The sequence below is a fragment of the Cervus canadensis genome, chromosome 2 (assembly GCF_019320065.1).
Source record: "Cervus canadensis isolate Bull #8, Minnesota chromosome 2, ASM1932006v1, whole genome shotgun sequence".
Lineage (NCBI taxonomy): Eukaryota > Metazoa > Chordata > Mammalia > Artiodactyla > Cervidae > Cervus > Cervus canadensis.
Window position 1 is genome coordinate 97724879 of NC_057387.1, and position 14208 is coordinate 97739086.

General features: G+C 42.4%; 2 protein-coding genes across 2 annotated transcripts; one reads left to right on the forward strand and one right to left on the reverse strand.

The window, feature by feature from the left end:
* The first annotated feature begins 6144 nt into the window (after positions 1-6144).
* LOC122437112 (putative olfactory receptor 2B3) lies at positions 6145-7092 on the forward strand. Its single transcript, XM_043461651.1, has one exon. The coding sequence runs from the start codon at positions 6145-6147 to the stop codon at positions 7090-7092; it is 948 nt and encodes a 315-aa protein (XP_043317586.1).
* A 4527-nt stretch (positions 7093-11619) lies between these two features.
* Positions 11620-13079, reverse strand: LOC122437109 (corepressor interacting with RBPJ 1-like). Its single transcript, XM_043461647.1, is given in 2 exon segments — positions 11620-12111; positions 12114-13079. Coding segments are annotated over 2 exon segments (1263 nt in total). The 5' UTR covers positions 13009-13079; the 3' UTR covers positions 11620-11743.
* Between the last annotated feature and the right edge of the window lie 1129 nt (positions 13080-14208).

The following is a 14208-nucleotide window of genomic DNA, read 5'->3' on the forward strand; positions in this document are numbered from 1 at the left end:
GGGCAGTTCAGTGGTAAAGAATCTGCCTGTTAATCCAGGAACCGCAGGAGATGCAGGTTTGATCCCTGGGTCAGCAAGATCCACTGGAGAAGGAAATGGCAACCCACTCCAGTATTCTTGCTGAGATAATCCTGTGGACAGAGGGGCCTGGTGGGCTACAGTCTATGGGAGTTGCAAAGAGTCAGAAACAACTGAACAACTGAGCATGCATGAACATTATTTTTAACTCCATAAAAATGAAATTCTTAGGAATAAATTAACAAAACATAAACTGTTATATCCTTCAAAACAGCCTAAAGAGGGTAGATTTTGTAGTAATAGAGATAAAATAGGCATGACATCATCCATTAAAGAACTGTGACATTAGATTTACACCTGGAATGATCACTCTGGCTCTCATGTGGAAACTAAATTGAAGGAGAAGGATACCAGCTGCTGCACTCATTCAGGCAGGAACTGATGAGAAACTGAACTATTAACTAAAAGAGTAATTACTGAACATGAGAGGTTGGTTTTAAATAAGAGGTCTTTATGAGGTAGACTCTATGGGTCTAGGTAGCTCATTAGGAAATGGTGAGGTAGACAGAGGAGTCAAGGATGAATCCCAGGTCTGGTTAATCAAATGAGTGATGGAACCATTCACTGAGATTGGGAACAGGGGATTGGGAAGGGAGGTCAGGAGGACAGATAATGAGTTTAGTTGGGCTAAGGGAGCTTGTGGGACCCCCGTTATCTATTGAATTGATGAGGTTAGCGCTCAAGAGAAAGCTCTAAAGATAGGGATCTGAGTGTCATTAGCACTTCTGTAGAAACTGAAGCCATTGGAGGGGATGAGATTTACCCAGAGGAAGTGTGTAGAAGGAGAAAAGAGCTACAAACAGAATTCTGTCCAATACTACAGGTATCTTGTCCAATACTGCACCATCAGTTAAGTGGCAGAACCAGGATTTGATCACAGGTCTTTGAATTGTTCAAGGCTTTGCTCCTATGTTGGAGAAGGAAATGGCAACCCACTCCAGTATTCTTGCCTGGAGAACACCATGGACAGAGGAGCCTGGTAGGCTACAGTCCATGTGGTTGCAAGAGTCAGACATGACTTAGTGATTAAACCACCATTGCTCCTATGTGGAATATTTATCAGCTGTTCATCCTGATCCAGGTTCCATGAAGGATCTCTTAGGGCATATTCACTTCTCTACAGGATGCCACAGTCTTTTGAAACCCTAAGATATCAGGATATAATGCAGACCAGTACCCAGCAGGGCATGATGAAGACAGGGTCCTGGGGGATGAGTGCAGAGTATAGCCCTTTCCTGCCCCCCAAACCTATTCTTTATGGTGCATAGAAACCTTCCCTGGCTCGCCTGCCCAGCCACACCAGCCCCACCGCCATTTCTCAGTCCAAGCACTTGCTCTAATTGATACTCATATTTCTGGCCCTTTGAACTGTAAAGCTGAGTAGGGAGCGCCTGAAAGAAACAGGAGGCATCAGGATGGGAGGATCAGACTCTTGAGTGTTTGGTCTTCAGTGCTACACTGGGAGGGTGAAAAGTGAGTTTGGGGCTTGGAAGGGCTGCTGTGGGGCTTGGAGAATCCCACAGAGGCTCATTAAAAAAATTTGATCTGTTCTCCCTGAGGATCAGGAGCAGAATACTAAAGGAGGACCCAGCAGGCCCCCAATGCATCCCACCCTGAGCCCAGCACCAGGTAAGGAGAAAGGCCTGAGACAGGAAACTGAAGCATGCTCTCTCACTCCTGGGCAACCCTGTGTTCCCCACATGTCTGACTATGTGCCTGCCTGCTTCCACCTCCTTTCCATCTACATCAGGCCACCCAGGCCTGCTCCCTGATCTTTGTCCTCCTCTGTTCACTGATTTTTCTGTGAACAGTGATCTGTCTGTCTCTTTGTCATATTCTTTCCTTCTTTGTTTTCTGGGTGAGCTCCTCAACTGAGGGAGAGGAAAGTAGAAGAAAGTGAAGGCTGTTGTATGGAGCTGAGGCATTTGACTCTCCTCTGAAGCCCAATGAGGATACAGGTCAAGACATTGGTAAGGATAGATAAAGGTGTTGATGACAAGTTAATAGAAGTTGGAGCCTGGAAGGAGACATTAGAAGTGGGAAGAGCTGTGAAGTTCTCATTTGGGAAGGGGAGAGATGTAACTGCTTCTAAACAGGATATTGGTATCCTAGCATTCTTTTCTGGTACAGCCTTAGGCCAGGCCTTGGGATGGATGGAAAGAAGGCTCATAGTGGGCTTGGAGCTCCCCATTCACTTCCTCCTGGTCCTTCTATCCCTCTGCACATTCCTCATTCTGGTCCCTGAGTATGTGGCAAAGACTACCAGTGGGATGCGTACTGAGAGACTACTACGATGGTCCAGGCATCAGGCATCAGGTCCAGATGAAGCTGAAAGAAGAAGTGCATAGAAGGATGACAAAGTCCTAACTCCTCCAGAGATAGTGAACCAGAGACCTTCCTACCTGACCAGCAGGACTGGTCCCAGTGACACTTTGTTTGATCCTCTTATGGGGTCAGCAAGTTCACTATCTCCCAGGTCAGTTGATCCTATCCATGATCTGCCCTCACTAATGTAAGTTAGTTATATTTTGCTGGAACTTACCTCCCTAGTATAATTCACAAGTGCACTTTTTAGGACCTGGAACAAGTCTCATTCATCTTCCACATGAAAGCCTTTCAGAGAGTAGGCCCTCAGCTTCCAGAATTCTCCTACCCTTTCATTCCACATGGCAAACACCCTACTTGCCTCAACTCTTCCTCACATCATGTTTCCAGACATTTCATTATAACTTCTTTCAACTTACCTATTGTCCCCTTAAAATGTGGCCCCAGAAGGTGGTCTGGCTTCTGCAGACACAGTTCCATGACACCTCCTGTGATCTCACAGCATCTTTTCTCAGTTTTGTCACTTTATGATGATGTTTTAGAAACATCCTTGTATTGATCCCCTTTCAGTCTTCAGGTATTTCTCAGCTGAGCTGGCTATGTATGGCTGGCTCTGTGAGCACAAGGGAGGGACAGGGAACTTTACATTGGTGCTATAGCATTACTTTTGGCTGGCATACACTTCTTGTTTTATCCAGTTGAGATTTGAAATCTGATTTGCAATCATGTGATCAGAGCTTCTTCCTCACCACCTACATGAGATGTGAAGAAAAAACCTGTGAGACTGGTCCATGGGAATGTGATCTTGAATTTCCTGGTGGTCACAGTTAAATGTTGGGCACGACTGAGTGCATAAACACACACAGAGTTAAATGATCTGTATCCTCCTCATTCGTACATCTTCCCCTTTGTTTCTGCTCTATTGAAACTGCCTCTCAAGACTGGTGCTGTTAGTTTTGTTGCTGTCTGCTTCCTCAGAGACCATGCAATAGCACCTCTTTCCCTCTCTTTTGGATTTCCCCCAGTGTAATACACAGTCTGAACTCTCTTTTACCTTAAGAAAATGACAAAGGAAACAAAACACTCTGTCCACCTTATGGCCCAATCTTAGATATCTCCTCATCTCAGTCCTTCTCTTTGTAGTCAAGTTCACTTCTCATAACTCACTGATACCTGCTTTCTGCCTTCATCACTCCACAGAAATTTCCCACATCCAAGCCACTAATAACTTTGGCATTATTACATTTTTTGAACAGTTTTAATTCCTCTTGCTCTCTCTATAGCATTTAGCATCATATGCACCCTTGGAGATGGTGGCTTCCTGAACTTACACTGTCAAGCTCTCCTGCCTCCTGGGATGCTCTTGTTCAAGCTGATCTCTTCTCCTGTTGATCTCTCCAGTGTTCCTCCTCCCAGCTTGCATGTTTGGAGCTTTTGCACTCTCTCTGAGCTATCCCTGAGAGTTCTCCTCCATTCTGTGCCTTAATTACCTTCTAAAGTTTGATTTTCTGCTCAGATCTATTTCCTGAGCTCCAAGGCAATCTGTCTAACTCTTTGATGATCAGATCCTCAAGGATACTCAGTGTTTCAAACTCTGCATGTCTATAATAGAATTAATAATGACTTTCTGGCCATTTTCTCCCCCACCCATCACTCTTTCTTTCACCCCCACCTGTCTTGTAATGGTATTACTGTCAACTTAGCTTCCCAGGTCTGAAACCTCAAACTCATCCTTGTTTCCTCCCTCTTCCTCATCTTCTGTACCTCTCAGTTACCAAGTCCTGCACACCTCTCTCTAATCTCGCTTCTCTTCTTGGTTGTCTGGAATATTACCCTTCTGTCTTTCCTTCATACCTCCCAGCTGGTCTTTCTCCAATGTCTTTTCCTAACTTCCACCCAAACAGTGATTTTCTAAAATCTAAGCCTCAATGAATTACTTCTCTGCTTAAAACTCATCTGATACTTGACATGGCCTAAATGATCGAGTCCATGCTCATTACCAAGGTACACAATACCTTTTTCTTTCTATTGTTTGCAAACCAGCCTGCCCTCAGACCTTATCACATGTGTTCCCTGGTTGCACAAAGCTTTCTCTTCATTTGACGCTTTGTACCTACTACTCCATTTGCTTGCCAAACTCTTCCTTGATTTCTTTGCTTAGCTAATTCCTATTCATGTTTTAAGATTCACATCATGGGCCCTCTTCTTGGAAAAGTCTAGCTTTCAAAGGCTAGTTCAGGAGCTCCTTTAATGGGTCCCCATGACCCCCTATATACTTACTCTTGTCACAGCACTTATCATTTGAGTACCATTAATTGTTTATCTGTCTCCTTCCTATATGTGTTCTTTGCGGTAGAAGTTTTTTATTTCTGTATCCCTAGTGCTTAGCACAGAGCATTGACTGCCAGCCCATATTTCCATCAGAGTGCTAAATATATTGGAATGTGGTTTGTGTCTTTATTCTATTTCCCCCAAAAGACCGTGAACTTCTTCAAGATTAGGAATATACCATGTTTGTTTTGGTCTCTTTCAGTTTTTGTTTACCATCTGATGAACAACACCAGGAAGATAGTTTGACTGGCATGAACATCACTGAGCTTCCAGTTTGTGCCGGCAACAGTGCCGTGTGTGCCATGCATGTCATATATTACTTCTCACAGGTTCTGTTCCTATTCCTGGTAGATAGTATGTAGATTTTACAGAGAAGGGAATGAGGCTCAAGGAGATTAAATTATTTGAACAGGCCACAGTTAAAGTACCAAGACTTGACTATCAATCTTCTGATTTCAAATCCCATGTTCCTCCACTAGAACCACTTCCTATGACGCCACAAACGAAGAATCAACTCTAACTTTTGACATATAAACTAAACTCTGGGGCTCCCTGACTGTCATAAATCTCAACTCTAGGAGAAAAAGAGACCCCAAAGTACTGATTACCACTGGGAGGGTATTCCCATCAAGCAGACAGGGTCAGAGACGGCAAAGCCAACTTTAGGCCAAAAAAACAGCTATTACTCTGCCTCAGTGATAGTTTGAGGGTCAAACAGGTAGACTTATTTTCAGTTGTGAATCAGGCCAGGAAGAGGCCCAGTGGTGAGCAACTCCATCTGAAAGAAAATCGGATATGAGGAAGCTTCCAGAGACACCAAAGACTCAAGAAACACAGGCCTGGGTAAAATTTCCAAAAAATTTTTCATGTTTCTGGAATCATATAATCTTGCCCATATTTCTGACTTGCCCTGCCTATATATATGTAGTGATCCGAAGTTTAAAGCACCAAAGGAAAGAGTTTTGAGTGATTTGGTTTTTTACAGGAGGAAGAAGGAAACTTCAAATCTTTGTCATCACACTCTACACCAAGACTAAGGCAGAAGAACCTCAAGCAATGCACTGTGTGGTGGTGGCTCCTGAAGCACAAGAAAGGGTGCCCTTTCCTAATAAAATCTCTTCCTTTGTCAGCAAAAAAAAAAAAAGGACTAAGAGAGGGAACACAATGAGAAACTGGAAGTTTTGATGAAAAATTCACACTTGAGAAAATGAAAATCTCATAAAGTTTTCCCTCCCCTTCCCAAATTTAGCCTCATCCTAGATAGACTTCAGTCAATGACCTGGTATTAATCCCGAGTAGTATCTAAATAAAATCATCGGCCTTGCCAACAACTGAACAATCATGGTAATTGATATGCATCCTAAGCTGGGCCAATAGTTGGTTCATTTCTCTTTCTGCAGCTGAAGGAGAATGCAGAATTTCCTCTGGGAGAACCAGAGCTCTGTGTCTGAGTTCATCCTTCTGGGCTTCTCCAAGGATTCCCAAATTAATGCAATCCTCTTCAACATCTTCCTCTTCCTCTACCTCTCTACCCTTGTGGGCAACGGGCTCATTGTCACCGTAATCCACCTGGACTCCCGCCTCCACACACCCATGTACTTTTTCCTCAGTGTCCTCTCTTTGCTGGATATGAGCTATGTCACCACCACTGTGCCCCAGATGCTGGTGCATCTGGTCTGTCGGAAGAAAACTATCTCTTATGTTGGGTGTGTGGCCCAGATGTACATCTTTCTGGTGCTGGGCATCACTGAGGGCTGGCTGTTCTCCGTCATGGCCTATGATAGATATGTGGCCATCTGCTACCCACTCAGGTACAAGGTTATCATGAGCCCATGGCTGTGTGGGGCAATGGTGGCCTTTTGTGGACTTTGGGGGGTCAGCTGCTCTCTAGTTTACACTGTCTTCACTGTGCGCCTGCCCTACTGTGGCCCCAATGAGATCAACCACTTCTTCTGCGAGGTTCCTGCTGTTCTTAAACTGGCCTGTGCAGATACATCCCTCAATGACCAAGTAGATTTCATCCTAGGTTTCATCCTTCTTCTGGTACCCCTTTCCTTCATTCTGGCCTCTTACATCCGCATCTTTGCCACCATATTGAGAATTCGCTCAGCCCAAGGTCGGCTCAAGGCCTTCTCCACCTGTGCCTCCCACATCACTGTGGTCACCATGTTCTGTGGACCTGCCATGTTTATGTACATGAACCCTGGGGCCAATGCCTCCCCAGAGCGGGACAAGAAACTGGCCCTGTTCTACAACGTCATCTCTGCCTTTCTCAACCCCATCATCTACAGCCTCAGAAACAAAGATGTAAAGAGGGCTTTCCTCAAGCTAACAGGCTGGGGCAGGACCACTGAATGAGACCCCTGGAACACAGAAGGCTATGACCAGACCTGAAACCATAGGTTCTGTGGTCCTTCCACCCCATTCCCTCCTATAACCCTATGGACAGGCAAGAATCACTGACTGTTAGGGGAGATGATATGTGAAAGTAAGTACCTGGGTGGGACATGATGATGGCTCCAGTGGGCTGTCTTCAAACACCAAGAGACTAAACTATGGACATCTTGCCGAGGAAAGACCCATGTCTAATTCTTTCCTGTTTCCCCAGGGCCCAGCAAAGAGTCTGACAAATCAAAGCATTTACTGAAAGCAAATGTTGAGTAACTGAGGTCATGAAGATTGGACCTATTAAATCAACTCTAGGTAGATGGGACAAGATGTCTCATAGGACCCAGATTAGTGAACTTTATTTTATCTCAATCAAGAGCATGAACAGATCTAAAGAAACATAGTTTCAGGGTAAAGGAAAGGTGACCTTTGGAATGGGATTCAAGGGTTGGTGATTGTCCATCCACAATTTCCATGATGTGCCCCTGCTATGGCGAAGAGATACTTTGAGGGAGTCTCTCAGTACACAGGTAAAATGTCACCCAAAAGAAATTGTAGTGGGTCAGAGCTCATATTTTGCAGCAAACCATCACTTTATAGGACTGTTGTGAGAAGTCAATGTAGGTAACATTCTCAAAACAGTGCTTGATACACTGCTTGCTTTACATAAACATTGCCATTCTTCTTGTTATAGTTGACTTCTTTTTCCTAACACCTCAATTACCAAGCAAACAACTGAGACCATTTCCACTTACAGAGAGGAGCCATTCTGCTCTCTGGAAAGGGATAGCTAGCAATACAGTTGAAAAGGTTGGTATTTGTGTATACTTCATTCTTATGTGGATTTAGTGAGTTCAATAAATAGGATCTGTCACCAAGAAGCTTATCAGCAAAACTGTAGAAAAATAATATCCCTTCAAGATACCAAACAAAGAGGTCCTGATTGCAAACAACCACTGCTCCTCAGGGATACCTTCATCTATGTTCTCCCAGGGTAGAGCTTTCAAAATAAATATTTGTTCAAATCTGAATTGAGTAATAATGGTGTTAACAGAGTACTTTATTCAAGAGGATATCAACAGGTATGGAAGGATATAAAGATCATAATGGGTGCCGGCTTCTCTTACCAGTATCAGAGTCTTTTATCCATGGCTGTGGCCCCTTAAAGTCCTCAGCACCTTCTAGGAGGCACAGAAAAATTGCTCCACAGAATCTTAGGAATTGTACTGGCCACACAGCATCTATCATACCAAGAAAAGCAAGGAATACCTCAGTGAAGCCTGAGTCACAGAGGTAAGCTTTCACCTTGAGAGAATCACCTCCAAGTTTTGTTTTCACTCTTTCTACTACTAGAGAACAAACAGAAAAAGAGGCAGAAGTCCCTGGCATTTATTTTATCCTTGTCATCATCCTGATATCCTACAGTTTATAGAGCCATCCCAGACTTTCCCATTCCAAATTTAGCTTTGAATTTGAAAGTCTAAATCACCTAGTGGAACAAATGACAGGTTATTCAAAGAAATGGTGCCATGGTGAAATACTGTTAGATTCTTGCTTTGAACCCAAAGGAAATTTAAAACTATTAGGCTCCCTTCTGACAAATATTGGGCCTCTTTAGCATCAGAATTGTTGAATATACATTAATTAATAGTCCTCAGTAAAAAAGTGATGGTTCCCATGAAGGTGATACAGATTCAATCTAACTGAATATCAGTGAAGCTGCTTTGGACTCAATAAGAAAGAACTGATGATTGTGGTGTTGATGACAGTTAGGATGAATATAACCTGTAGAGAAAGAATAATGTTTGACCTTCCCACTCCACCGCAGGTTATAGAATGTTTGCTGACCATATTTTGAAAAGTAGTAAGGAGCGAGTCTTGAGGAGAGATCCTGGGGCACTGGGAGAGCAAGCAAGCATGTACAAAGACTGGCAGGATGCACCAAGCCCCCAAATCACAAAGGCAAAGGAAGGATAGGAGTTGATGACGCTATCCCAGCTACATCAAGATATTAGTGGTACAATAGGAAGAAATGGGAAGACAAAGGGTTTTGATTAAGCCAGAGAACAGCATGGTAGGATTAGAAGTTGGAGAGAAAAGAGAAGAGACTGTGTTGCAGAAAATTTAGAATTAAGAGTGGAAACTATTGAAAGAGTTTCTGAATAAGCCCATCTGAGAGTGTTGTCCCTAGGGAAATTTCAGATTTCTGGTAAAGAGATAGAAGGCAAATTCAGTGAAGAGATTTGGGGTGTGGTTTAACTTTAGGAAACAGGATTTTAGAGAGAAGTTGCAGGGAGAAGAGATGAAGCTCAGTATGGGATGGAACATGTGGGATACATGGATGCTCAGGGGCTGAATATTTTGGTAGGCCAATATTTTGTATTGACCATATTTTTGGCCAATACATTGGCTAAAGATGAAACAGATAAAACAGGCTTGGAAACCCAGCTCCTCCATTTACTAATTTTGAGACTTCGGCTGTGGTTCCTAACCACACTGAGCAATTGTTATTCAAGCTTCAGATTTTCTCTACAGTAAAATGGAGATAATGATACTTACTTTGAAAGGTTTAGAGAGACTGTAGCTCTCTAGGTCCGAAAAAGAGATACCTCTCTAGGTCCAAAAGGTTACAGAAGGGAAACTTGATGTAAAGGAGTGTTAACCACAATAAGAGTAACATATAATAAGCTCAATATGGTATCCAAGGGCCAAGGGATAGTAGCCAAGGAAGAATAGACCTGGGAGGGATTCAGACCTCTTTGGAGAAGGTATGGTTCAGGCACTGAATTGCAAAGGAGTTCACGGATATCTTCTGGTTCCTCCCTATAGCTCAGATGGTAAAGAACCTACCCGCAGTGTAGGAGACCTGGGTTCGATTCCTGGGTCAGGAAGATCCCCTGGAGAAGGGAATGGCAACCCACTCCGATATTCTTGCCTGGAGAATTCCATGGACAGAGGAACCTGGTGGGTTACAGCCCATGGGATTGCAGAGGGTTGGACACGACTGAGTGACTAACACTTACTTACTTACTTCATGGATTTAGACAAGCCAGAGTTAGTCTGAAGTTAGTCTGAAGCAACCTATAGGTCACCTTGCAAGTAAGCTGAAACTATATATTTTTAAGGTGAACTTATATATTTTTAAAGAAATATGAATTGGACATTTTTAGCTATTGGTTTGCTTGCATTCTCTGAATTCTGAAGCTATTTTAGTAGCTTTGGAAAGTTCAGTTCAGTTCAGTTCATTCACTCAGTTGTGTCCAACTCTTTGTGACCCCATGGTCTGCAACACACCAGGCCTCCCTGTCCATCACCGACTCCCAGAGTTCACTCAAACTCATGTCCGTTGAGTCAGTGATGCCATCCAAACACCTCATCCTCTGTCGTCCCCTTCTCCTCCCGCCTTCAATATATGTGAAATGAATAATAGATATGCAGTAACTGACAGCCTTAGAAAGAAGTGATAATTGTTCACTAATCATTATGCATCTGCTATTTATGTAGTGATTTATGGCCTGAAGAGCTAGCAGTAAGTTGCATTTACTCAGTTATTTGGTGAACAGTATTGTTGAGAAACTACTATTATTCAATTTCACCTTGACAGCTGAAGTCCATTTTGTAGTTGCTTAGTCGCTACGTTGTGTCCAACTCTTGTGATCCCATGGCTTTAGCCTCCCAGGCTCCTCCTCCATGGGATTTTCCAGACAAGAATACTGGAGTGGGTTGCCATTTCCTTCTCCAGGGGATCTTCCCAACCCTGGGATCGAACCTATGTCTCCTGCATTGGCAGGCAGTTTCTTCACTACTGAGCCACCAGGGAAGCCCCCCATGCATGCTAAAATCAAGCAAAACAAGAATACCCTGGACTCGTGTTGGGAACTGCTGGTTCCTGCCTGTCGTTCAATGTGTGGAATTGTATTTTAAATCAATGTGACAGATAATACTTCCTACACCCTGATTATACTTTATTTAAGGGCTGTAATGGCAGAGGATGTGATGTAAATGAGTTCTTTGAAGTATACCTCTCAAATTAAGTGAATTGATTCCATTTTCTATGCGCAAAAAAAAAAAAAGGCAGCGGAGGAGGAAAGAAGGAAGGTACATAGTTTTCAAATCCTTTAAACTACTTGTATCAATAACTTACTATTGTCTTTACCAGTGTGAACTGCTGTCAACCTGAGTTCTCTCTCTCTCTCTCTTTTTTTTTTTTTTTTGAGTAATAAGGGGTTTTTATTTCAGTATAGGGTACAATAAACATGTGTCAACAGAATATATTTTTACAGCCTCCAAATAGATTACTTACAAATATTTGCAAAGTTTATTCTTATGGGATTCATGTAGTTTTGTACTTGATGTAACAGTTTATAGAGATGAAAAATTAAAATAGAGCTTCTTATTAGAAAGACAACAGTATACAATTTAGCCCTTGCTAAAGGTATTCAAGAAAAAAGTGGAGATATTTTTATTCTCAGTTAACCGTCACATGTAAGTCTCTACTCTCTACTTCTGCTCCATTCGTTTGGCGTCACTCTAGTATGTTTATCTCCCGATAATGCTCTCTATGCACTTTCCCTCCTCTGTATGCATCCGTGCCACGGCATCTGATGTCACTTCTTCTGTCTCACTCTTCACTTGGACTGCGCCGCGGCCATTTCCTTATTTCTCTCGGCATGTAACCGCCATGACTTCTGCTTCGGCTTCTCCTACTCCTCTCATCCCAGCTCTGGCTCCTGCTGCTCCTCTCCTTTCTTCCAGATCCTCTCTTCTCTGGACTCTGGTCATGGCTTCTGGGCTTTCTGTCAGAATCAGAATGGCTCCATTTGCTGTTCTCCCCAGAACTCTCTTGTTTTAAAAACTTAGGCTTTTCCTTGTTACTGTGACTGCAAGAACGTTCTTCATCCCATTTTCTCTTCTTAGACTTGTCTGTCTCTTCAGAATCACTGTTGTTATTCCCTGAATGCTTGTTTTTCTTTCTTTTCTTCTTCCGTACTTTTTTCCTTTGCTGTCACTCTCACTGCTGCTTTCTGAACTGTCACTAGAGGAGGAGGAGGGGGAGGAGGAGGAGGAGGAAGAGAGTGGGGAGGGGGAGGAGGAGGAGGAGGAGGGCTTGTTTTTATGTTTTTTGTGTTTACTTCTGCTCTTCTGAAGCTTTTTCTTTTTTCTATCTTTTTTCTTTTTCTATTTTTTCTTCTCAAGTCGATCTAATTTCCTGAGGAGTTTCTGTTTTTGTTTGGTTGTTAGTGACTTTAAAAATTCAACTTCTGGATCTTCTTCACCCTCGCTTGCAACATACTCCTGTGATGGATCATTCGCGGTCAAGTTTCTCCCCAGTACATTTCGTTTCAGTGCAAACCCACTGTTCCTCATCTCTGCTATTAGTTCCGAGGGGTGCATCGATGGCCCTGAGCCATCAGTGGGAACTGAACTTGCATTAATTCCAGAAAGACCAAACAAAAGGCATTCTCCATCTGTGTTGACATGACCCCATTTGTGACATTTAATGCATCTCACATTTCGAACCTGATTACCAAAGGGCTGATCTCTGATGTTCATGTCATCTTTGGCATATTTTTCCCGCGGGGCCCCTTTCTGCCATTCAAATTTGTATTCGGTCTCTCCTTCTGTTTCTTTTTTCTCTTTGTTTTCTTTCTTAGCCCCTGGTGGAGCCTCATACATGAAATTAAGGCCATTCTTTACACGTTCATCTCCCATTAGCAATCTATTATCATATGATTCTTGTTCTTTTAGATATTGTTGCATTAACTCTTCTTGTTTCTTCTTATCATATGATATTTTCTGTTCTGCCATCCAAATTTTTTTGATGTTGGATTTAGAAGCAGGATGAAAGTCCTTCTTGCACATGAAATTGGCGAAGGATTTCCCCATTTTGGAGGCTGAGCTGGGGTATGCAACCCTAGGTCTGAGAGCAACGTAAACAAACTCTGCCACCTAACTGGAACTGCACCTCCTCTTTTCTTAAAACTCTCAATATGTCCCATGTATAATCCAAAATCTCTAATTAATTACTTATTAATTACTATGTGTGCTAAGTTGCTTCAGTCATGTCTGACTCATTGCAACCCTATGGACTGTAACCTGCATACTATACATTAACCCATTCAATATGGTGTAGATTGTCAAACATAGATCAGGGTAAAACACTGTGGTATTCTGAAAATGTGACCTGTTTGCTCAAAATTTTGTTCATTGAAATTAATTTACAAAAACAAAATTCACTCTTTTTGCACTAGAAAATCATTTTCATAATGCTACAAGAAAGGGAATGATGTAAAAATATAGATTTTTTTCTGCTTGAGAATATATAGTTCTCAGATATCTCTAGCTTCCTAAAAGTATGGTCTCTAAACTGGAATGGACAGAAGGGGAGTCAATAAGCTGCCTTCAACACAGGGGAAAGTCCAACAGCTAATGGGGCCTGCCCGCCTCGTCCTACCTGTACAGAGCTTCCAGATAGCATTTGAGAATGTCTCAAACATGTACCACCAGGGTTCAGCAGACATTAAGAAAAACCACCTCATCCAGAAAAATAATCCTATACAAGTGTATATTCTCACTATATGGCCGGCAATGTTCTAAGGGTTTTATATATATATTACCTCACTTAATGCTGACAGGAGCCCTCTTTGGTAGATACTATTATTATGTCTATATACAGGTTACAAAGTACAGAAAAACAGCAAGTATGAAGCAGAGCCAGGTGTTAAACCCAGCAGCGTGTCCCCAGAGTCCCCACTATCAACTTCCACATGGCTCAACGTGAAAAAAGGAGGCTGAAATGCACAGGGAGGGGCTGAGGAAACAGAATGAAGAGAAGAGAAGAAAACTTTTAAAAAACCAAAACTATAATTCATATCCTGAGAGATGTGATTGAACATATCATCTATAGAATAAGTAAGTGATATGAAAGAAGAGCAATCAGAGAATAAAGAACTCTCAGGTGATAAAATAAAAAATGAAAACTAAAATAAATATTAATGACATAGAAAAAATCAAAGAAATCTTTCTTCTAAATAAAACTAAATCAAAAGAGGTTCAAATCTGACTAACAGAAATTCCAGAGTTAGA